At 40.9% G+C, this 25568-nt stretch overlaps 1 protein-coding gene across 6 annotated transcripts in view; it reads right to left on the bottom strand.

The window, feature by feature from the left end:
* Window positions 1–23292, bottom strand: part of SMG7 (SMG7 nonsense mediated mRNA decay factor) — an 84036-nt gene extending 60744 nt beyond the window's left edge. For 4 of the 6 annotated variants that reach the window (XM_046681436.1, XM_046681442.1, XM_046681441.1 and 1 more), the window contains exon 1: window positions 20295–20335. In XM_046681436.1, coding sequence (XP_046537392.1) covers window positions 20295–20313 — 19 coding nt within the window. In that variant the 5' untranslated portion in view covers window positions 20314–20335. Of the gene's footprint in view, window positions 1–20294; window positions 20336–21552 lie in introns of those variants that run through there. The other 2 variants (XM_046681437.1, XM_046681440.1) reach the window with 2 other exon arrangements.
* Between the last annotated feature and the right edge of the window lie 2276 nt (window positions 23293–25568).

Below are 25568 nucleotides of genomic sequence, written 5' to 3'. Positions count from 1 at the left end.
TAAGCAAGTCAATATATAACCTGGTGGGATTACAGCCTGAAACTGACTGAGCATCAGCCTTGGAAAGACTCCCTGGGAAACGTTAAATCCATTCCTAAGAGGGTGAGGCCCCAGTCCAAGCTGTAGGATCTAGGAGCTAGAGGCACAACAGCTAGAGTATCCTGGCAACAAACTCTCAGGAAAACTACACCAGGCCCTTCCCCAAGTTGTTCCATTTGCCTTCCCTTGGCCAGCCCAAGCAAAAAGATTCAACAAAAACCTGAGAACAAGGCCTAGACCTGGGCAAGGCCACAAGTCTTTTCAGTAACCTAAAATTTGGGGTTTTTTGGTGAGACAGTTGGCCGTGAGCTAACATCTATGCCAATCTTCCTCCATTTTGTATGTGGGATGCCGCCACAGCACGGCTTGATGAGCAGTGTATAGGTCTGCGCCTGGGATCCGAACCCGTGAACCCTAGGCTGCCAAAGTGGAGTGCACAAACTTAACTACAATGCCACAGGCCAGCCCTCAGTATCCTAACATTTAACACAGTACTTATCACCCTAGGTACTTTATGTTGCATTGAATAGAATTAAATAATACAATCTCCTTCTAACTCTGTGGTTTGATCTTTGGTCTCTCTCAGCTTCAATTTCCTATGTGAAAAGTGAGGGTTAATCAGGCTTATTTTGCAGGGTTTGCTTTATTAGTGAAAACATATAATACATGTGAATGGATGCTGGGAACTCTAAAGCACCATATGAAAAAGAAAAGCATGTCAGGAGTTTAAAAGAAAAAAGCCTGTTAACATTTCCTGATTGACCCTCATACACTAAACATGAAACACCACTGGTATAGACCTGAGCTGTCCAATGCAGCAGTCACTAGCCACATGAGCACTTGACATGTGGTTAGTATGACTGAGAAACTGGATTTTTAATTTTACTTAATTTAAATGAAATAAAATTTAAATAGCCACATGTGGCTAGTGGTTACCATTTTGGACAGCACAAGTATATTTCAACACCACTGTTACTGATAACCTACAGGAGTGAAAAAGGAAAGCATCAAAATTGGCCTACCCTCCTCCACCAACTATTCTCATATCACTCTTTGAAAGGTAAAGATACAGCTGACGGCAATTTTTGATAAGCAGGTGAGAGATATACTAAATGAAACAACTTCATGTAAAAGAGTTGGCTTCCTATCAGTTAGGGTCTGAGAAAAACAGCACTGATTTATGTTAGGGTACTGGTACATGAAATGGCTTTCCACTCCTGCTCTGGCTGACACCAGAACAAGGCATGTATCTCATTCATCTGTGTACCTCTGGCACAGAGTTTATCAAATGAACAAAATCCTCACACCAATAACTCTCAACTGTACTTTTATGGTCTCTCTGGTTGGCATTCTTCTTTGAAGCCTAGCATCTGAATTTCCCTTCCTATTTTAAATAAATCCCCCAACTTATAAGTCAGAACCTACTTTTCACTACAGATTTACTAGCTTCCCTTGCAGCTAGGGTGCAGACACATGAATCGGACTACGTTAATGAACACACCAACCCCACATGTAAATGGCAGCTAGTGAGAGAAAGAGGGGTCTGTGGTGAATCCACCTTGGACAATGGCAGCAACAACATCCGATTTTCAGTGTCAGTGGCCGAGCATGAGTAGTGTCAGGGATGGGTCAGGGATACAAGTTATGGCTAGGATCAAGGTCCTGCACAGCATGTCTTCATAGGCTGAATTTTAAGGTTGTGTGTTCCAAGACATATAGCTGCTGTGGGAGTCAGAATAACAGCCTCCCAAAGAGGCCCCAGAACCTGTGACTATGTTACCTTATATTGTAAAAGGGACTTATGTCAGATGTGATTAAGGATTTTGAGAAGAGGTGATTATTCTGGATTAAGAGTGTGACCAATGTAATCACAAGGATCCTTACAAGTAAAAGATGGAAGAGGCAGGAGAGTCAGAGGCGATGTGACGAAAAAGGAGAGGGTAGAGTGATGTGATTACTGGTTTTGAAGATGAAAGGGGGCCATAAGCCAAGGAATGCAAGCAGCCTCAAAAGCTACAAAAGGCAAGAAAACAGACCCTACCCTAGAACCTCCAGAAGGAACGACACCTAGATTTTAGCCTAGTGGGACCCATTTCAAACTTCAGATCTCCAGAATGGTAAGATAATAAATTCATGTTGTTGTAAGCTATCAGTTTATGGTAATTTGTTGCAGAGGTAGCAGTAAACTAATACAGCCATAGCGCCTAGGTCTCTAACCCTTTCATGCTTAAATAAAGAAACAGAGTTGTTTCTGTTTCTCACAACTAAGAACCTAAGTGATATACTCCCCTTACTTTCCCATTCTTTTTTTTTTGGAAGATTAGCCCTGGGCTAACATCTGCCACCAATCCTCCTATTTTTGCTGAGGAAAACTGGCCCTGAGCTAACATCCATGCCCATCTTCCTCTACTTTAAATGTGGGATGCCTGCCACAGTATGGCTTGCCAAGCGGTGCCATGTCCACACCAGGGATCCAAACAGGTGCACCACGGGCCACCGAAGCAGAACTTGCGAACTTAATCCCTGCACCACCAGGCCGGCCCCTATTTTCTCATTCTTAAACCTATATAAACTATTAGCATTTCTTAAAAAGACAATGACACAGTTTTCCCTTCTTTTCATCACCGAAGTCAAGTGTGCTTAGTTTTGTTTACATCATAATGGAGAATACCACTAGTTATTCAGACTTTACCATTTCTTGAGGACTGAAATAGGTCAATCATTCTGACTGCCACGTAATTCAAAATGTTTGCAATAAGTATGATCTCATGCGTTACTAGTGAACATTTACTGAATACTGTTCTAAACTTGTACCAAGATAACTAAGAGAAAGCCCTTCCCTCAAATGCTAACACAGTAACAAAATGGTGAATAAACACAAAGTAATGTGGCCACTGAGAATAAAGAGAAACATCTGGTCAGTGACCTGACAAAATTCTAAGATAATTCAAAAAAAGACTTTCTGGATGGAGGCAAATTTTAAGGACAATGTGAAGTCACATGAAAAGAAGAAAGTTAAGACTGTGAGGTAAGTAGAGGAAGGTTGTCCCTTTTCTTGAGTTAACCACAGACTTACTCTCTCAATTTCAGGTGACTATATGTTTAAGAAGGAAAATGGTAAGTTCAAAAACGTCAGGCCACATATAAATGCTTTAGTAATCTGTTACTTTTTAAAAGTCACACTGAATTTTCCTTTTGAAGCAACTTATTACCTAAGGTTTGAATTTTATACATGCAAAATTATATTCCTTAGTGTCAGAAGCTAGCAGCTGAACATCTCTATGTAATAACTCTACCAAGTCAAAAAGGAAAAAGCAATCCCATCTTCCACACTTAAGGTTACAAAAACTAGCAAGTCATTTTCCATTTGTCCTGTTAGCCCAGGTGGGTCAGAGCTGTTTTTCCCCCTAGTAGCTGGTTCTCAATATTCCCAAGGGTCAGGGAAATACACTATATTTAAGTAGCAATACTGAAGACAGAAACTGTAGAAAGAACAGCTATAATGAGAGAGGAACAGTGGGCCAACTAATCAGTAAGATAGTCCAAAGCAGTCTAAATGAATTTATTTCAAATGTAAAAGAAAAACAATCACCCCCTTCTGCTCCCTTTAATAAGCCTTCTGGCAAAATTGCTCTGTCCTCTCCCTTATTATTCTACAAAAAATAAATGCATTAGGAAGGTTGAGATTGCTGAAAAAAGTCTGTTCAGATTATACATATATATATTTATATGTTTTATATAAATATATTATATAATAATAAATATATAAACAAAACAAAAATAAAATTAAAACAAAACACTAACTTTAATAGAGGCAGAGTCTGTATGCGGTATGGTTAAAAGCATGGATTCTGGACCCTGACCTCCTGGGTTCAAATCATGACTCTGCTACTTTGCGTATAACGCTGGGCTTAACTACTCTGCCTCTCTGTTTGCTCTTCTAGAAAATGAAGCCAATAGTATACACCTCATGGAGTTGCTATGAGAATTTAGAGTTAATAATGTTTGGAATAGTGTCTGGCACAAAATAAAATTGTTGGTTTATTATTATTAATCATGTCAAAAGCACAAACCAGCAGCCTCTCTCTACAAAACTATCATACCTCACTGCTACTCTACGTAAGCCTCACGTTAGAACTGAAAAAAACACAAAAGGCATGTTAGCATTGCCAGATTACAGGTAATTGGAAACTAATCCAGGAGCCATATGGCAGAGGGTCTAGAGCATAATCATTAAAAGTCCCTTAATCAACAAACGGATCAAAATGATTTCTAACAGTAATTTTTATAAAACCATAAAATAACATACCAAAACAATTTAAGATAAAGTATACTGACTCAAGATTCCCTTTCAAACTTTCAAAGATTTATATTAAAGGATATATCTGTCTGGCCACAAAATAAAGATATACTGCATATATCTCCCAAATGAAACACAAAAACAGGTAAATCCTCATACAAAAGAAAGCAATTCCCTATTAGCATTTAAAATGGGAGAGAATTACTCATGGTGACACATTTTTGAGTGCTGCCATCATTGTAGCTTCACACCAAATGCCAAAAATAGCGGAGAGGAAAGACTCATTTTCAGGTATGAAGAAACAGTGGAGGTAACAAATAGGAAATAGGAAACTTGAATGTTCTTTTATTAGCTTGGTATCGCAATATATCATTTTCAAACTCCCTTTATAGTACATGGCCATAATTCCCAGATTCTAAATTGCTCTCTTATTTTCATCTTATTTCACTTGGGAATCTGGGGATCGGAAATGAGTAACATAAAGAAAGAAATTATGTCCACATTTGGGTCTAAAACCAAAGAAAAGTAACTCAAGTCTTATCAAAAAAGACACTACTTCAACAGGGTTCTTATATGAAGATGAAATACAGAAGTTAGTTACTCAGTCTGACCCTTCATCATTTCTCACCTGGAACCTCCCACTTAATCACCGTTCCCAACTCACTAGTGTGGTCTTTCTCCCTCTAATTCTATCATTTCCTGTTTAAAATATTTCTATGACTTGCCATGGCTTTCAGGATCAAATTCAAACTGCAGTGAATTTGATAATCTTTCACCTGACCACCTCTCCAGACTACGTCTTGTCATTCCTCCACACACACACCCTTCACATTAGCATGTAGGTCACGATGCCACTCGGAAAACAAATTTACCCTCTGTTGGAAATTATGCTACAGACAGAACAGTCTTCTAAGGAATTGTTTCCCTTGAGACAATTTATAACATCCATCATGGCATCCTTGGTATCCCAATTTCCTTAAAATCAATCATCTAAATAAATTGCTACAATAAGTTCTATTCTTAATTCTCTAAGAAGATTAAAAATAAAATGGCCATAAGTCAAACGCATGTGTATTCATAGGATTGTCCCTGACCCAGGGATCCTATCACAGTCCCAAAACTTGGTATATACAAGTTCAAATAAAGAAAAAAGCTAAAGAAATCTATTAAATATATGACAACTGCTCCATAAGAAATGTGAAGTTTTTATAGAACAAATAATATACTACTAACATTAAAAACTATAATTCCACCTTTTTTTTTTTAAACTAGGTACAAGGCAGGATGCTAAGAACTTGTACTCTATCTCATTTATTCCTTGTCAAACCCTAAGAAACATATTATCTCTATTTTACCACTGAGGAAAATGGAATCAAAAAGGTTAGGTAACTTAGCCAAGGTCGCACACCCAGTATTCAAGCCTATGGCTGTCAGAAAGTAACAGTCTTGTGCTTAAACTATTATACTTTTATAAGTGCTATCCTTGGCCAAAGATCTCATCTGGAGCATCGCGCTAAACTTTTCCTTTTAAAAGGAAAGTAACATATCGATAAGGTAAATCCCATGAGATAAAGACAAGTAGAAAAAGTATCAAATTCGAACAGAGTTAAAAAAAAAAAGTAACAAGGAAACACATGAAGACATAAGGCCAGAGCAAAGAGTCATAACAGACTTTAGTAAACTGAAGTATATTCATACACTCTTTGAATGAATATTTAGCAAATATAGGCTAAGATTCCACTATGTGCCAGACACTGTGGAGGCCTTAGGGATACAACTATGAGCAAAAGAGTCCCTGTGCTCAATTAATGAAAAGAACCTATGGATCTAAAAATAGAGAGGTCTTTGGTGACCTGGGCAAGTACAGTTTCAGCAGACTAGCGGGGCCAAAACCAGAGAACAATGGGTTGAGGAAGTAGAGTCATTACAGACCATGTTTTATAGACGACAAATGAGGAAGATAAATGATAGACCACCGCTAGGGAAGGACAGTTATGGGGAGCTTGTTTAAATGCTTATGACAAGCTCCAATAAAGAAAAAAAGGTTGAACATAAAAAGTCTGTGAGCCGGGGCTGTCCCCGTGGCCGAGTGGTTAAGTTCACGAGCTCTGCTGCAGGCGGCCCAGCGTTTCGTTGGTTCGAATCCTGGGCGCAGACATGGCACTGCTCATCAAACCACGCTGAGGCAGTGTCCCACATGCCACAACCAGAAGGACCCACAACGAAGAATATACAACTATGTACCGGAGGGCTTTGGGGAGAAAAAGGAAAAAAGTAAAATCTTTAAAAAAAAAAAAGTCTGTGAGCAAACACAAAGAAAACAACCTCAACAAGGAGGATGAAAACATTTCCCTTTCTGAGAAGAGGGATAGAGGCAAGGACTAGTGGAGGAAGGAACAGGAGGCAGATCAGTCCCACCAAAAGGCTTTTATTTTTATGTTTGCTATGAAGGCCATCTGCTAAGAGTAGTAAAACTTCAAGAAAATAGTAAAAGTTTAAAGTAACTACTGTAAAGAAGTGGGCAAAACAGGTGGGAAAAAGAACTAACAGATACTGAGGTGGAAGACTATGCATTTTAACAGCCATTGGCCAGTCTGTAAGATTTTGTTCCAGCAAGGCTATCCATAATACCCAAAGAAACATACTGTCAGAATAATTCAGAGTTGGACTTTCCCAGACAAGTAAGCTCTGGAAGGACAATGGGACAAGGGGACTGAGGATACTGGTAGGTTAAAGTGATGTCTAAAGATGGGCAGGAGGGGAGAGTAAAAACAGGAGGAGGAAGAAAAGAAAAAAGTAGGAAATGACTAATAGCAAAAAAGGAAAGGCATCGATACACTGGAAGTCTTGAACAGAAGCAGTTGGATTAATGGGGATGAGGTTGTGGTCAAAATGGAACAGATGAATTTAAGATTTCAGAGGGAGGGGATGGCCTTGTGGCCGAGTGGTTAAGTTTGTGCGCTCCGCTGTGGCGGCCCAGGGTTTCGCTGGTTCAGATCCCGGGCGCAGACATGGCACCACTTGTCAGGCCATGTTGAGGCAGCATCCCACATGCCACAACTAGAGTGACCCACAACTAAAAAAATATACAACTATGTACTAGGGAGATTTGGGGAAGAAAAAAGCAGAAAAGAAAAAAAGATTTCAGAGGTAGAAGAATTCAGAGAGTGACAAAGTCTAAGATATGATAAACGCATATGTGCAAGTAAATGTATTAAAGAGAAAGGTTAAGAGAGAAAAGAACAGAAAAAAAGCCACATTTTAAATGAGTCTTCCAAGAAAACACCAGTCCTATGAAATGTGACATAACTTTGGGAAAGACCAAGCTGTATCTCCCTCTTGAAGGTTCATAATACACATTAGCATATTACAAGCTATGAGGAGTCCTAAATAAAGAATTCAGTACTGGTGAGGACGTAAGGAAACAGGTACTTTTAAACATTGCTAGGGCCAGAATAAACAGTACAAGCTTTCTGGTGCTTTTTGGCAATGTCTACTACGTATGAGTTCCTTATTGTTGTTGTAACAAATTACCACAAATTTAGTGGTGTAAAACAACACAAATTTATCATCTTACAAATCTTAAAGTCAAAAGCCTCAATGGGTCCCAGTGGGCTAAAATCAAGGTGTCACCATGGCTGTGTTGCTTTCTGGAGGCTCTAGGGAAGAACCTTGCTTTTGCCTTTCTCTGGTTCTCGAGGCTGCCTGCATTCCTTGGCTGGTAACTCCCTTCCATTCCAGCAGGATTCTACCTCTGGTTCTGATTCTTCTGCCTCCCTATTCCACACTTAAAGGACCCTGTGATTACACTGGGCCCACCAAATAATCTGCGATAATCTCTTTTATTTTAAAGTCACTTGATCAGCAACCTTAATTCCCCTTTGCCACGTAACATAATATAGTCATAGGTTGTGGGGATCAGGATAGACATCTTTTGGGAAGTGGAGGGTATGTTATTCTACCTACCACACTTAACAAAATATTTTTAAATGTGCATATCCTGTCACTCAAGTAAGCATACACAAGGATATAGGTGTATAGGGATGTTCATTACAGCATTTTGAAAAGAATGACAAAGTACTGGACACATAAAGTTTCATTGTTAGGAAATCAGTATAGAAAATTAGGGTATACCCATACAACATAACTGCAGGCTGATGTTTCCAACGATGTGGTAGCTATAAAATTATGAACATGTCTGATAAAATGTTAAGTGAAAAAAAAAGATTACAAAACCATATGATATAGCCCAATCCCAGTTTTTAAAGTATATACATACATATGTGTATACACGTATGTGAATATGTTAATATACATATAAAAAATAACTAAAAGGCTACTCAACCCTGGATGGTAGAAGGACCATAAGTTCCTGTGTGCCCGAAACAGTCCAGATTTATGCCTATTGTCCCAGCAATGATTAGCATTCTCTTTCACTGTCATATGATCACTCAACAATTTTCTAGGTTTTGTTTTATTTTATTTAAAACAAATATGTATTACTTTCCTGGATGTTAAAAGTGGCATGAACCAGACTACATTAGCTCTTAAAATTTTAAAAAATTAATGTAACTTTTAAGAGAGAGGCTTTTTGTTGGTGAGGAAGATTGCCACTGAAGTAACATCTGTGCCAATCTTCCTCTATTTTGCATCTGGGATGCCACTACAGAATGGCTTCACAAGCAGTATGTAGGTCTGCGCCTGGTATCTGGACCCCTGAACCCCAGGCTACCGAAGCGGAGTGGGAGAACTTAACCACTATGCCACTGGGCCAGCCCCAGAAAGATGCTTTTTAATACATGAATTTGCAACCACCAATTGTGAACTATCTAAAACACATTATACCACTTGACAGCATCAATGGCAAATGCAGATATCAAAAGAGAAACTTTTCATTTTTAAGAGCAGTGCCCAAGTGTGCAGTGGACGAAGACGGAGCAGATTAAGGTCAATCCCAATTCTGCCACTAATTAGGTAATTTGAGTCACATCCTCCTTTTCTACAAAATGCCAATCCAGTTATACAAGGTTATTGTATACAAGAGGATAAGAAGACATTATATAAAAGCATTTTAAAAAGTATAAAGCACGAGTAAAATGTAAGATGGTCCTTGAGAGGAATAAAGTAGCCCACTTCACAGTAAAGACCCCTCAACCACCCTATAGCCATTTAAGGCATAACTGCTCCCACCCAATTCAAAGACTACATTAGCAAGTTTATAGGTAAATACTGATACATTCAGAAATGCAGAAAACGAAAACAACGTATAAATTAGGCTCTTTATCCAACTGGAAGTATGCTGGGTTTTATATATACATCTCCTCATGTAATTCTCCCAATAATTCTATTTCTGTCATTTTACAGATAGAAAAATAGAGTGGAAAACTTAAAACTAGAGAAGTTCAAGGACACATTGCTATACATAGGAGAGCTGGGATCTGAACTCAGGACAACCTAAATACAAATTAGGCCAGTCTTAATTCAAAGGCCTTGCTCATTCAACTCACTACACCATGGTGCTTTCTTAGGAAACCAAAAAGACTCCTGTATATGAGTTTACAGACACCAAATTAATAATTTTTTTAATTAGAAAGTGATTAATGTGTTAACTTTTCTTTTCCTTTTATAAACCAGAATTTATGACCAATATGCCTTAACATTCGTTTTGCTTCTTAAAATGTTCTTTTTTTTCATTAAAAAACAAAACAAAGCAAAACCAATAATTACTTCAGACAAACTATTATTATTTTGGTTATTTAAGTGCAACAGAATTTGAGAAATATGTACTTTATAGAATTAGATATTAAAATACCAAAATTTCACTTGAAAATTCTGTTACACAAACTGGGCGTGTGTGTACATGCACAAAATTTTGCAGATGCCCTAAGATACTTTTTACATTCAAATTGAGCCTCTGGTGGTTCTCTTAATACTATGCTTTTTATCTTTTTCTGCCAGCAAAAAAAAAAAAAGAAAATTCAAATAAGCATACCTGTAACTCATTTCTTCTTTGAAGACCATCTTCCAATTGCATTTTACTCTGATTATCTTACTACTGATATCTCATCACTGCACAGTACTCAAAGAAAATTTGGTTATGGTTGTCACCTGATAAAAAACTAATAATTCGTGACCTTTCTAAGAGGCAGTATAAGGGAAACACATTTTAATATACTGCATCCCAACTAACACAGCACTGACGTACTGGGCCTTTGGGAAGAGGAGGGAAGGAAAAAGGATTCAACTTAATGTGGTCAGTGAACCTGCAGAGTTGTAGGAAACAGACTGAGGCTATTAATGTATCAATATAGCAATTCTTTAAATATAATAGATTGTAGAATCATGTTTGTTAAGACAGACACTACAGAAGGAAAAATGCCCTCAAGAAATGTGAGAACAAAATGTTAATCATCAAAAAGAGTCTCAAAAAGAGCCTGCAACGTTTTTTATCTTTACAACAGACTTGAAAAAGCTAAATCCAAAGGGACTTCAGTTAATGTTCTGATTTTCCCCCTAACGCTACAGAACCCCTTCCCTTACCTCCACTCCCATTCCATGTCTAAGCTCAACAGGTGAGGATTTTATAAAATAAGTCCTATCAACCCAAAGTTATTTTCAGAATTACATGCGTTCACTAAAACTCTCATCTCCTCCATAACAATTTAATAATGTTCCAAAGAACTAATTTTTGCCTAAGATGAGGCTACTTTCAAAGGTAAGGAAATGAAATTTAAATCTTTCTGTATCTCAAGGGAAGTAGTGTAGGCATTACAGAAATATCTTTCTCTTGTGTCTCCCTATTCCAGCAGGAACCTGTACAACACTGGCCATTCAAACATAAAATGCTCCCAAAAGATTAACGACCAGGTTTGTTGAAAGAGAACCTCAGACTCCCAAAGAATGAGATAGGGACTAAGCATAATCTCTTTAATTTACATGACATAACCTGACTGCCAGTCTGATCTGATCACAATGTTTACATCAACCAAACTCTCAACTATTCCTAATACCAAAATTTTTAGAGTTCCTCAAACAGACTGCCCCCAGACATTTACTCATTTTCTTCCCCTGCCTGCTACATTCTTCCCTTCTTTCTTCACTTGGCTAATCCTCCTCATCCTTTAAGACTGAGCTCAAGGGTTCAACTCCAGAAGGTTTCTCTGAACTCCACAGGCAGTAAAAGTTCCACTTCCCTCAGTATACTTATGGCATTCCTTGAAAACATTTAGCATACCATTTACCACATTATATTGAAATATCTGTGAAATATCCATCTCCCCCAAGAAATCACTACCCTAAGGAACAAAAATCACTTCATCTGTCTTTATATTCTCAGAGCCTAGCACTGGCATTTATAAGTATTCCATAAATGTTTTGGAAAAACAAATAAAAGCATAAAACTTTTATTCAACACCAATTATGTACATTGCGCCATTAAAAAAACGGTGAGACATGGTCTCTATCATACTCAGTCTAGCTGCAGAGATAGTCCACTTACATAAAAAAAGAGATCATTACAAATTTAAGAAACTCTAAGTACAATATGACTACGAGACAGGAAATGCTACACAGTTCAAAAATTGTAGAAATCATCAAAGTGGACAAGAAATCTTCACAGAGACAGTAAAGCTTAAGATAGTGGAGGATGGTACTCGCTACAGGGGAAATGGCCTGGGAAGAGAGATTAAAACCAGAATGGATGGATAAACCATGTTTAGAAGACAGTAATTACTCTGGCTAGGGAAGTTGGTTCCTATCAAAAATAAGGAGATATCACATGGCAGAGGTAGATGAGGGTCATTTTACGGAAGGCCAAGAATACTAGAATAAGGAGTTCAAGCAAGGGAAAGCCATATGCAAATGCTTTTCAGGAATAATACAGAAGCACTGCAAAAGATTAGTTGGCAAGGGACAGGTGGTGGGAGTCTGAAGGAGAACTAGAATTTGTTAAACATGTAAGTCTCTGTTATTTTGTTTAACACTCACAGCAATTTTATGAGACCACTGTTCTATTTAAAGATAAAGAAATCAAGACCAGAAATGTTGTGAGTTCAAAAAGAGAGAAAGTAGTGGGCAGTGTTTAAAAACCCAAAGTCAATGCTTTCTTCTTGTTACATATGAGAACTTCAGGCAAGCTACCACTTGGAAAACTATTTCAACAGTATGGGTATAAAGTTGACAGTGCTAGAAATTAAAAAGAAAACACAATAGAAAGGCAACATTTCCAAAAGGTATATGTGTGGAAGAGGGTAAGGAAAACTGGGAGAACTCAAAGATGACTGCAAGGTTTTAAACCTGGGTGGGAGGATGAGGAGTGGCAGCACCAATGAAGAAAGAGAAAACATGAAGAATAGGGTGAGAGGAGAAGGGAAAGGATTAAGAGTTTAACTTTTAGACTGCTGAGTTTGCTATGACAAAACACTTCTAAAATTAGGAATGTCCAGAAGGCATAGGTGCAAAATTATCAGATTAGTCAGTGCCAGAGGATAATTTTCACGCATTATACATAGCTAAACCTTATACAGTGCTCACTGTGTGCCAGAACCATTCCAAGCACTTTACATGTTAACTTGCTTGATCTTTATAACTCTATGGGATAGATACTACTATTATTCTCATTTTCCAGATGTGGAAACTGAAGTACAAGAAGCTTAAGTAGTTTGCCCAAGGTAACACAGCTAGCAAGCGGTAAAGCTGTGATTTGAATCCAGGCAGTCCTGCCCCAGAGACCATGTTCTAAACCACTAAACTGGACTTTGTTTTATGTATTATTTTATGTTTCTGCCTATTTCATTAAAGTTCATAAACTCTTTGAATGGCAGGCACAATATCTTATACCAATCTGTCTCCCCAGGACCTAGCACAATGATTTATACTAAGTAGATGCTTGATAGATTGTAAACAATGATGATGTGGTGATAGCAAAAGTCCTGTGAGTGGATGTGACTTCTGAGGAAAAGAAACATTGAAAGAAGAGAAAACAGAGGAATATAGGGTTATGCCTTTCTTTTTGCCACTGATAGGGTGACAGGAAAAGAAAACAAAATAAGAGGCAGGGCAATCAGCATCATGGAATCTCAGCGCTAAAAACAAGAGACAGAGCTCAAGAACTTCCCTTAAGACCCATGTGTATACATCATAGCAGCTACGAACTATGTAGCAATTAGGTACTTACTTGTGGGCCCAGTAAAACTACTTGAGGGTATATTCTCTTTTTATCCTCGGGGACTGCGATATACCTTGGCCAAAACTGGGACGGATGGATTAATGGATATGAGAGGAACAGAGAGACACAGAGAGAAAGGAAAACAAAAGTGTGTCAGAGAGAAAGGAAAAACAATCAGTGGATGAATCTAGCCCTTAGGTCTTTGGTACCTTTCGAAATATCAATTCCAGTAAAGTGCTACAGGAAAACAGCTGTATTACAAGGGATTAAAGAAAACTGGATGGTAAATAAAAGGAAAAACACAGTATAGGGCAAAATTAAAATTGTTAGCCATAAAAGAAAGGTAAGGAAGGACAGAGCTTAAAGGGAAAACAGGAAAGGATGTTTTTAAAGATTGGCACCTGAGCTAACAACTATTGCCAATCTTCTTTTTTTTTTTTTTCTGCTTTTTCTCCCCAAATCCCCCCAGGTCATAGTTGTATATTTTAGTTGTGAGTCCTTCTAGTTGTGGCACGTGGGACGCCACCTCAGCGTGGCCTGACCAGCAGTGCCATGTCTGCGCCCAGGATCCGAACCAGTGAAACCTTGGGCCATGGAAGCCGAGCACTGGGGTCATGGGGCTGGCCCCAGGAAAGGATTTTTAAAAGAAACTGGAGATTGCTCCATAAAAGAGATTAGTAAAGCAAATAATTAGAAAGAAGACTAAAAGAAGAGAGACAGCACAAGTGAAATAAGGTTCTGGAATAATGGTATATAATCAAGAGCACAAGTAAAGAAGGGGATTCTGCAGGACTCAATCTAACCAAATTGCTTTTCTCTTTGCAAGACCTATACCAGCCATCAAGTCTTCAGAACTACCACTTACACATCTCTACTTCTCTGTCTATAACCTATCTTTTATCTAAGAAAAACTTAGGCCTGGCCAGAATATTAATGTCATATATAAAATGGATGTGAACAAAATTTTTAAAAATGTATTCAGAATAAAGAAGCTGTGAGATGTTCCTCCTGCCTGAAAAGTGCATTTGCCCAACATCCACTTTTAAAAGTACCATCCATCTTTCAAAGCCCAGATCAAGGGGCCAGCTGGGTGGCGTAGTGGTTAAGTTCACACACCCTGCTTTGGCAGCCTGGGGTTTGCAGGTTCGGATTCCGGGCACAGACCTACACACCGCTCATCAAGCCACACTGTGGCAGCATCCCACATACAAAATAGAGGAAGAGTGGCATACTTGTTAGCTCAGGGACAATCTTCCTCAAGCAAAAAGACGACGATTGGCAACAGATGTTAGCTCAGCGCCAATCTCCCTCAAAACAAACAAACAAAAACACCCAGACCAAATCTCACCTCCTCTAAGATACATTCCTCACCCCACCTCTACCTCTGCTGGAATCAAGTTCTTCTTCCCCATACTTACAGAGTACCTCTGTTTCTCTATCACGGCACTTACCAGTTCATCTGCTATTATAGTTACTTGAACGTTTTTCTCCAGGATCTCTGAGTTTCCCATAGGTAAAGCCCCTATAATTGTGCTCTGCATATAGTAACTATTCAGTAATTGCCAGTAAAATAAAACACAGATTTAAAAAAACATACATTTAGAACAAGTTTTTATGGGTAAAGCCTAAACATGGTAACTAACCAATTACTACCTAAGAGAAAACTGTTGAGAGAAGCCTAAGATGTAATCTATGATAGCCTGAAGAAGGCAAAAACGAGAAAATGAATCTATGCTGTGCATATATATCTTTCCTGAATATATTTCCTAAATCAGTGGTTCTCAACTGGGAGTGAATACGCATCCACAAGGAACGTTTGGCAATGTGTGGAAACATTTTCGGTTGTCACAAATGGAAGTGAATGATACTGACATCTAGTGGGTGGAGGCCAGGGATGCTGCTAAACATTCTAACGCACAGGGCTGTTCCCCACAACAAAGAATTATCTGTCCCAAAATGTTGGTAGAGTGATAAAGTTAAGAAATTCTGTATTAGTGAAGCAGAGAAGAAAAAAATCCAAACAAAACTGCTACCTTGTCTACCTGAGACTCCTAAAGTTTCCTTAAACAATTAGTAGTCACCTACTCTTCCCACTGACTAAAAACTGGGTCTAAAGGAGGGTGAAAGTAGCCTTCCTAAGCAGCTCCACTTACATGCTAACAAGAAAGGAGTGGGTTACAAGTTCTCACTTACCATGTAACAAGTTTGCCAAAACTTTATCCCTGTAGTTCCCTGTAACTACTAATTAGCCCTTCTTAGTTACCACCTCCTAGACCACTGATAAGTCTATCCACAACAACTCAGCAACTAAATTAAAATACAGCTTGATTACAAAACTTAAATGGCAATATGTGATGACCACATGCCAAAATACCCACATACAGATGAAGAATCCACTATCTGAAACACAAGTGAACAAGAGCAATCAGTTAAACAAACCTACCTAAACTTTCAGGTACTCATTCACGCCACCAATAACAACAAACGGCTAGTCAGGGTTAGAGATGTAGTTGGAGGCTGCAAACAGTATTTCTCCACTATTAAACAAACTAGCCCTTTTAAAGTCTGAACCACCCTCCAACCCAAAACTGCCTCATGAGAAACTTGCTGCACTAGTGGGTCCAGAATTTACTATTACATATCTTAAAAAACAAAACAAAAACTCAGCAATTGCTTCATCTACCATGAAGGTAGAACACAGCAGGTGTTAGAAGGCAATGAAACACAGGCTAGGACAGGAAGTATACATTTTGAATCCAACTGAAACCACAAGGGAAACAGAAATTAACTGCCAAAATAATTTAGCCAGTCAATATTCAAGCAGGTAGAATGCTATGAACACCATTATAACAAAAACTAGACTTTACAAGCCTCAAGAGAAAGTCACTTCTTTCAAACAATTTTACCATGTTTGGTAAATCAGCCATGTTTGGCTGGTTTTCTGAGACCAAAGCTATTTTTAAATCCTGTTGGAGAGGGGGGATGGGTCAGGGAAAGACTTCTTGATCACGTGCATTAATATCAGTATGAGCTATAGGATTTCTTGAAGCTTCTAGACACAGTGAATACCCAGCCCAGCATTACCAGATTCTTCCAGAAACTGGAGCCCACACTATTTAGTACACACATTCCTCCCAAATGTTCCCACCAACTTCCCGGTTCCTCTCCCCAGGCTAGGATAAGGTCCTGCTTGCTACTTTATCCAGCCTCATCCCCTCCCCTTATCTCCCTCTGTCTCAAGATTTATAGTGACAGATTTTATCCTACAACACACCGGATATTTTAATTAGTATATAAATGACCACCTTTTTTCTGCTGCCTCTGAAAACAACCTTATGGCTGTTATATTATTTCTATCTCTGGTAACAAAGTTTCTGACAAAGAAGCTACCACTGGAATGCAGCTTCTTCACTAACAGAGGTATCCCAAAAAAAAATTCTAACAAAACGGGCAATTTGTAAACCTTTCCTGTAAAGGGGTCTAACACTAGGGATCAACTTCAAGGGGACCTCTCTGAAAAACCTACATCATAGAAAAAACTAAAGACAAAAGAGAGAACAGTGAAGGAAGGAAAAGAGGAAAGTTGGAGGAAGTACAAAGTATGAACAGCTGCCTCCCACAACAGCAGCAGATGTCATTCAGTGGCACCTGTGTCACCTTTTATAACCAGCTTTGACCTGTTTGGTATTCCCAACGGCTATGATGATTCTACTTTCTCATCTTCCAAAACAACTTTGATGATGTCTACCCTCTCTGGTACTCCAATACTTCTCCCACTCTTGCTTTCCCAACTTTGATATGTTAATTTCCATATTTCTGTTCTTTCAAATGCTGTTCTTTTAAAGTATGATATTATACCTCACCTATATTTCATTGATGGCCTTTCCTCACCCTTCTCCTAGCATTATCAAATGAACTATATTCAACACACCCTTTTCTTTTAATCAACAGAGGTGTCAAAAAGTCTTTAAAAATCTTTCCATTTTGGCCAGCACAGTGGCACAGCAGTTAAGTTCGCACATTCCGCTTTGGCGGCCCAGGGTTCGCCAGTTCAGATCCCGGGTGCGGACATGGCACTCCTTGTCAAGCCATGCTGTGACAGGCATCCCACATATAAAGTAGACGAAGATGGGCACAGATGTTAGCTCAGGGCCAGTTTTCCTCAGCAAAAAGAGGAGGATTGGCAGCAGATGTTAGCTCAGGGCTAAGCTTCCTCGAAAAAAGAAAAACTTTCCATTTTGTCATGAATCAAAAGAGAAAATACTGATTTTTCCTTCAATTTGAGTAATAAATTTCTAATTATTCAGTCTTGAAACCCCCTATTTAAGACTATTTCTTCTTATAAAATGTAAGAAGATATTCTTAACTTATTCATTTGGATATGTCTTGTCAGTCTGCTATTTCAAAAAAATGACACTTCCCTTCTAACCAAAAAAATTTCATCATCTTTTCTTGCCCAGAATATCACCTTTTTTCCCATACAAAGGATAGGTTTTCTTTTCTTTCATCTCTGCTCTATTTCTACAACTCAAGACTAATTTCACTCCCTTGATGTCAAATTCCCTCTTTCTTCGCTTTACTGATGTTTCTTACCTCATATCCTCATTTCTTACTCTCTTCAAACTGCTGTGTTGCTACCTGGTTTGCCACCACCCCACCATTTCAATGCCAGACACCCTAGCTCACCTACTCTAACAAACTAATTTTCACCTACATGAGGGAAGATCTACAACTATGCAGCTTCAAAACTGCCCAGTCATGGTCTTACACCACCGACAAAGGTAGGCAACAAAGCTCTTCCCGAAGCCAAGGTCACAAAGAATACCTACCCAACTCTCAACCACACTCATTCAGCAATACCCAGCATCCTCCTTGAATTGTCTATAAAAACCCACGGTTCCATTTTCATCAAGAAAAAGAATGTGAACATAAGGCTTCCCTGAAGACATTCTCCAGTCTCTCCACAGCAGACTTTAAATGGAATGATTATCTTAAGAAGAGGAAAAGGGAACTTTGGGCTGGTCAAGCCTTTCTTTATTACCTCTCCACCTCAGTCTCAGACTACTATTAGCCCTAAGACTTGCTTTATTTACTTAGGACAGATGTGCAAGACTGAGAAAAGTCTGGTGTTCAGGAATCTTTAAGGGATTCCAGGTCCTATGCCTGTTCAATTTTGCCTGTTCAACTTTAGCTGGAAAATACAGGTTATTTAAACATTTTGTTCACTCTTATTCTTTTCCCCCTTCTTGAGAGACCTAAACTCATCCTGAGCCATCTACCACTGACTCCACAACCTAAGGATAAGTCTTGCCTACCATGTTGATTTACAAAATATAAGATACAGTAAAACAGAAGCCTCTCAAAGCCAACTGATCTTCCCATTAAAATTACCACCACTCTCTCAATCTGCTTTTCATCATACTTTTCTAGTACCATTGCCACCACCTTATTTCTGGCCCTAACTGCCCACCATTATACTACAGATTCATCTTCCTAATACATAGCTATGAACATGTGAAGTTCCTTCTAAACAAGTCATCTCAGATTCTCTACTGGCCACTTGATGATATTCAAGAACCTCTCAAATACAGGCACCTTATCAAATCGGCTTTCCCTGATCACTCTGTCCATATAAAACAGCATAGTCCTATCTTGCTTTATTTTCCTTCCTAGTACCTGTTAACACCTGATAAACATATGTTTATTGACTGCATCTTTCTACTAGAATATATCTTTCCATGTTCACTCTTTTGTTCACCACTGTATCCTCAGTACCTAGAATACATAGTAAGCTCTCAATATGTATTTGTGGAAAGAATGGATGAACCCAGATATGTTGCACAGAGCACAGATAATCTGGAGTTAGAAAATCTACATTTTGAGTTACAGAGCTTCCACATACCAGGTATATGATCCTCAAAAATTTTAACTTCTTTGGGCTATACTTTCCTCATCTGTAAAAGGAAGGGGTCAAACTTAACAACCTATGAAAAACCTAAGTTTTTCCAGCTGCATCACCAGATATTCTTGTTTAACTGGACTGAACACCTCACCTGACTCCGGACCTCCCTATCCACATTTCTCTGCTCAGTATCCTTCCATTTGAATTCCCCTCTTCCCAATCCACACCTGTCAGGATATTGTTTATCCTTAAGGTCCATCTTAAGTGCCATTTTCTCCTTGAAGCCTAATAAACTGTAAACTCTCTAAGAGGAAGGTGGAGTTCTTAATTTTCTATTCTCAGCAGTTGGTACAATGCCTCTCATATTGGTGATCAACAAAATGACTGATGAATCATAAGCGTATGAATGAGCAATGAACAAAGGAAGCTCTTCCTGATTCCCCCCAGTTGCTCAGGTAATCTCCTGCCTTTGGACTCTTAAAACATTTGGCATCTTTTATGATACTTACCTTATTCTACTCTGTGCTGTTATTAATTTATTTGCCTAATATACACTAAACTGCAAATTCTTTAAAATTAAGGAGTGTCCTAATGGTTTCCATATCCTCCCTCTACAGCATCTACCACAGATCTTTGCCACAGTTGCATTTAAGTTTATCTGATATGTTAAACAATAAAAGGATAATAGAGAAAAAAAGGACCTTGATATCATTCCAACTACCTTATAGTCACTGAGCACACATTTTGTGTGGATCCTGTCCCTGTTAAACTGAGGCAATCAACCATAATTCAAAGATCTCATTATTCTCTCCTCTCCACACTATGCTTAATAAAACTATTACTTCCATAAGTAGAATAACTACCCTCGTGTTTCACTTACTACATACCTTCTCTTGCAATATACATATAGGGATCTGCTCACACATCAAGACTTTCACTTCACTAAACAGCTAAAGTGACTTTTCTGCTCATTTCAGACTTCTACTCCATTCAAATCCCTCTTTCACAAGGTATGAAACTACTTTTTTAAATATCTTCCCATAAGCCCGCCTTTCTTAGTTCTGTTCCTGAAAGACAAAAAGGGACCCATTTTAAGGTCTTCCTTCCCGTTTTCTAAGCAGTAACAAATCCCCAATTAACTTCAGGCTCTAACCACCTTTTCTCTGCCATCAAGACTTTGACCCTCATTTACCTCTACTTCCAAGCTCACATCCTGCTTCCATGGAACCTTTCTGGCTGCACAACAGCTGATCTTTCCATTCATTATGCTCTGCGATCAGGTACTTGGTTCCAATGTGTCTGCATCTTCCCCCTCCTAAAATGGGTATCAATCGCCCCCTTCACCTCACCCCAGACACACATCACCTACTCACACACACTCTGTACCAATGAGTCACTCTACCTCGGACATACAAGTTCCTTACACCACTCTTAAAGAATGCACGACTCTCAGAATGATGTCTTCCGACTACACTGATTCTAACCCAGTTTCTTCTGGGGAACCCAACCCCGTCCACAGTACCTCCCTCTTTCCTCACTTCCTCATCCATTCCCCCTCTTTATGCCCCCACTCCCACGACACCAACCAACTACAGATGACATTATTCCTCAGCACTTCCACCCCGAGAATGAAGAACAAACTCCAGCTTCCTGCAGTCTCCCCCTCCTCCCTCGCCGGCCACCCACACCCCCCAGGTGTGCTGGCTTCCACCGCGTCTTCTCTTCGTGCATCGCTCCAACCAATCCCACACCAACCACGTTTTCCCCCGCCACCGGGATGAGACTCCACACCCACCTCCACTCGGGGTCGCCGCCGCCTCCCCGGGCGCCTCCCCCACCCCTCGCCAGCGAGCCCGCGACCCCGGGCGCGCGCGCACACACCTCACACTTCCTTAACCTCCTTCCCCGCGCCGAGATGAGCCGGCTTCGCTGGAACTCAGCCTGGCCCGCGGGGGCCAGGTACCCGTGTGTGTGCCCGCTCCGCCCCCTCCCGCGGATTCCCTCGCAGCCCCCGCCTCCCTGCCGGGGAAGCAGAGGACACGGCAACTCCCCCGCCACCCCGGACATACCATCTCTGTGTCTGTTGCTCCATGCCCCAACCCTCGGCCTGCTCCCCCCACGTATGGGGCCGGCCTCGGCACTCACCGGAGATACTGCGCGCTCTGCAGGCTCATCCTCTGCCGCCGCGTCTTCCCGCGAAGCCTCTGTGGGTCTCTCAGGCTCCTCGGAGCGGCCCCGCGGCACCGCGGGTGCTGGCGGCCGCCGCCATCTTCCTCTCCTCCGGCTCCTCCTCGCTCGGCGGGGGGGTGGGGGTGAGTGAGGCGAGGGGGAGGGAGCGGGGAAAGCTGCTCTCGCTGCTGCTCCGGCCCGTGGGGCGCAGGGACACTCCGACCCGGGAGGGGGGAGGGGGAGGGAGAAGGGAAAGGGGCGGGGGGAAGAGGAGGGAGAAGCGGAGATAGGAAGTGGGGGTCCCTCTCGCGAGAGTTCAGCGGCCGGTGATTTCCGCCTCTCTGTAGCGCTCCCTTTGGGGATCTGCTAGCTGTGCGGTGCTTGTGCGGCTGCTGAGCGGCTCGCTGGAGGCGCTTGACGGCTGGCGGCCAATCCACCCCTCTCCTCCCGCGCGAGGGGGCAACCCCAGCCTCACTGGGAACATCGAGCCCAATTCGACCGGGAGTTACACTCAAAATCTTCCCCCGTCTTTCCACTCCACCCGATTTCTCTCTTCCTTTTTCCTTTCCTCCACTCTTCCCTACTGGAAACGCCGCCCCTTCCTCCTACAGTTCCGCCCCTAATCCCTCGACTCTTGTCTTCTCTCGCGCCCTAGAGAGTGACGCTGAGGACCCCCCTCTTTTCCGCGTCCCCTCCCTCTGCACGCTGGGAGACTGTTGGAGGGTATGGGGTGGAGCCCAGGGAGGAAGAGAAAGGAAAGCAATCGGATTGGATAAGCAGCTGCCATGGCAACTGGAGGCTGTAGTTGTATTGTCATAGTAACCAATGTGTGCGGACAGGGTGACCCTCCCTGGGCGACTGGATTGTCGAGAAAGTGCCCAAGGTTCCCCCTTGGCTTCCCTTCCATCCAAGGCCTCCCCCAGGTTGGGAATCTGGGTCGTGCTCCCAGGCGGTGAGGTTCATTTCCTCCTCCCTTTTCCCTTCCCGCAGCGATAGGGGAGACCCCGAGGCATTCACCGTGGGCTTTTCCACCGGCCTGCGGGCGGGAACCACCTCCATACTTTCCTCCCGGGGCCGGGCGTGGAGAGGGCCTAGAGGCTGGCAGGCGGCGGGCCGGAGCAGAGAGGGCGCGGCGGCGGCGCGGAGCGGCGAGGCGGGCGAGGGGTTTCCCCACAACGGCCTCGGGCTCCGGGAGGCGGGATCCCGCCAGGACGGGGTCCCTGAGGGAGGAGAACGGCACACGACAGCCGCGATCCCTCGCCTGCCGACAGGGACAGCCGACTTCTCCAAGCTGGTCGACCCCTTACAGAAATCCCCCCAAACCCCACCCCACACACACCCTAGGCGACCGAGCCTCCTCGGAGTTCCCCGCGTGGCCTTCCGGAGCCACATCCTGCCGCAAGGAGGCCAGAGCGAGAGTGGGAACACATCCTAGGGGGCTAACAAGTGGTTTCCCAGCATTTAGAGCCAGGACGTCGTGAGACGCTGACGATGGCCATCCCTCTCAGAGACACCCCCCCGTGGGGGTGCCGCTTGATGATCACAAGCAGACCTCCGAGGTCCTCCCTTCTCTGCAAACTTCCTCCTTCTCTGATGCGTCTGCAGTGTTTTGGAACGTGTCTCTCTGCATCTTTTGAGCCGGAGATGAAAGCGTTGGGTAAAATAGTATCACGAAAAACCTAGATGCTGGCGCGAAGTTCCACTGAAAGGCGTCTAGGAAAAGGATTTTAATACTTAGAGCAAATCTTTTTGAATATCTATTATGTGTATATTTTGTGTTTGGTTTGGGGCTAAAAAGCAGGAATAAAGAATTGGGTCAATAATAATATGGAGTGTGTGAGAAGTAGCTGGAGAAATCGTTGTCCTAATGGTTTAAAGGAATGATTTGACATTTTGCAAATTATGTTTTCGGTTCCTATTGTGGAGTCGTTTAAGCAGCTGTCCCAAAGGACTTTAGGATATGTAATGGTATAAAACCTTCCAGGAATGCAGCTCTCCCTGGATAGTTAAAAATCAGGATTTTAATGGGCTATTTTGGTCTGGCTCCATTTGGGTACCTGGATTCCTGCTATCTTCCGTGCTAGGTGAAGAGGCACTTTCAAGATCCTTCCCTGAGGTTGCAACTATTAAAAGACTGGACCAGTATCTATTTGGAATAACAGTATAAATTTGAGGGAAATGAAAGTGCAGGCTACTTTGAAATAAGTCCCAAAGACAGAGTATCATTAACGAAATAGAAACTGAACTATGCCCCTCCCGCTGCAGGCGCCTACTGTGATGGCGGTGTGACGCACGTGGTTGCAGCTGTACAATGCCCCCTGTCATTGCTGCACCAACCATTTGCCCGCTCACGGGAAAGAGAGCCACCTAGTGAAAGATTGTTCCCATCTCTGGTATAGGATCCTGTTTTTCCTTCAACCCTTAGAGCCCAAGGATGGAGATTACTACTACATATTCCCTAAATCCCCTACATTTCTTTCCTGAAATTTATTGGTTAGATTTTTTAAAAAGATTTTAGAATAAAAACTTTATGTAAAATAATTAGTAATCATCATAATAACACCTTTTATGTCTGTGGCTCATATCTCCAGCATAAACAGTATATGAACATATAACACTCCTGATAAGCAATCTGGGAAAATATTACTATCTTCTCGTTTTGGAAATAAGGGAAGTGGAATCAGAAACATGAATTCTTTTGTTGTATTGTTTACTCAGTAAACATTTACTGAGTACTTATTATATTTCAGGCACTGTCACAATGAAAGAGACATAGTCCCTGTCTTGGAGGAACCCACCTTCTGGAAGAGATACCAGAGAGTAGATTAGGATGCAATATGATGAGTGCAGTAATTAAGGTAAAAACAAAGTACTTCAGGTACACAGATGAGGGCCCAAAGTATAAATAATCTTTGTATTTTATGGCAGCTTTCCTAAGAATTTTATAGGATTCTTCAATAGCTTTACAATGTCCCTCGATAGAACTAGTCATATTTACATTTTACAGGTTATAAGACATTGATGCCCTCGTGTGACAATAACTTTCAAAAATCAACAGTACTCAGAAAAATTATGACCCAGAATTTAGATGTTGCTTGCTGTACATTTTTCCAATCTCATCTCTTTCTACTGCCCCCCTCATCAACAGATTTGCAGAATACAAGCATCTTCCTGCAATAGATTTTATTCACTTTTTTCCCTAGTAGATATAGATTATATCTAAACCAAAAGAAATTAAAGAGTTGAAGCAGAATGATTTTGTTTAATCCTACCTGATTTTAAGTTTTTCAGTTTGTGCCTAAATGATTTTAAGGAAAGATCGTAAGCTAGCAGACCTGAGTGTGGATTCCAGCTCTGCCATCTCAGTCTCTGAACTTCAATTTCTCCCTTGACTAAAATGGAAATATTAGCTATTACAGGCTTCCTGTAAACTTTAATGATGATATATATGACTGAATATGTGAGTGCCTCACTTAACAACACAGGTTCATGATAAATGTTAATTTTTTTTTGCCCTTTTGCTCTTTTATATCAAGCTAAAATGAATGATTTAGAACTACTGCAGCATAAAATTATTTTTTAAAATAATAGTTTATTTAGTCTTTATCTATAATACTCATAGGTCTGACCACACACCCAAATCTATTCTCATTCAGTGCTAGAAGATAGATTTCTTCATCCATGACTCTGATTATAGAAAAGAATACAGTATCAGGATATGGTGAGCCAGATTCTAGAGGGTTGAAACTTTTAAAAAACCTTTTTATGTCTAAAAACAGCCTAACATAACCACATTTCTGCCCAAGTAAACAGATTGGCCAGCTTTCAACCAGACACCAGCTACTTGCTGAGAAGCTACTCAACATTCATTCCAAATTTACCCAGAGCTTTGGTAACCTGACAGTTAATACATAGCAAGCCTCCTCCCTTTTTAGAATAATAGACATCTCACGTGTTCCATGAAACCTTAACAAGCACTGGTTTATTTTCAT

Source organism: Equus quagga, chromosome 13 (assembly GCF_021613505.1).
Source record: "Equus quagga isolate Etosha38 chromosome 13, UCLA_HA_Equagga_1.0, whole genome shotgun sequence".
Classification (NCBI taxonomy): domain Eukaryota; kingdom Metazoa; phylum Chordata; class Mammalia; order Perissodactyla; family Equidae; genus Equus; species Equus quagga.
Note: the sequence above shows the minus strand (reverse complement) of the source record. Positions and strands in the feature narration are given on the sequence as shown.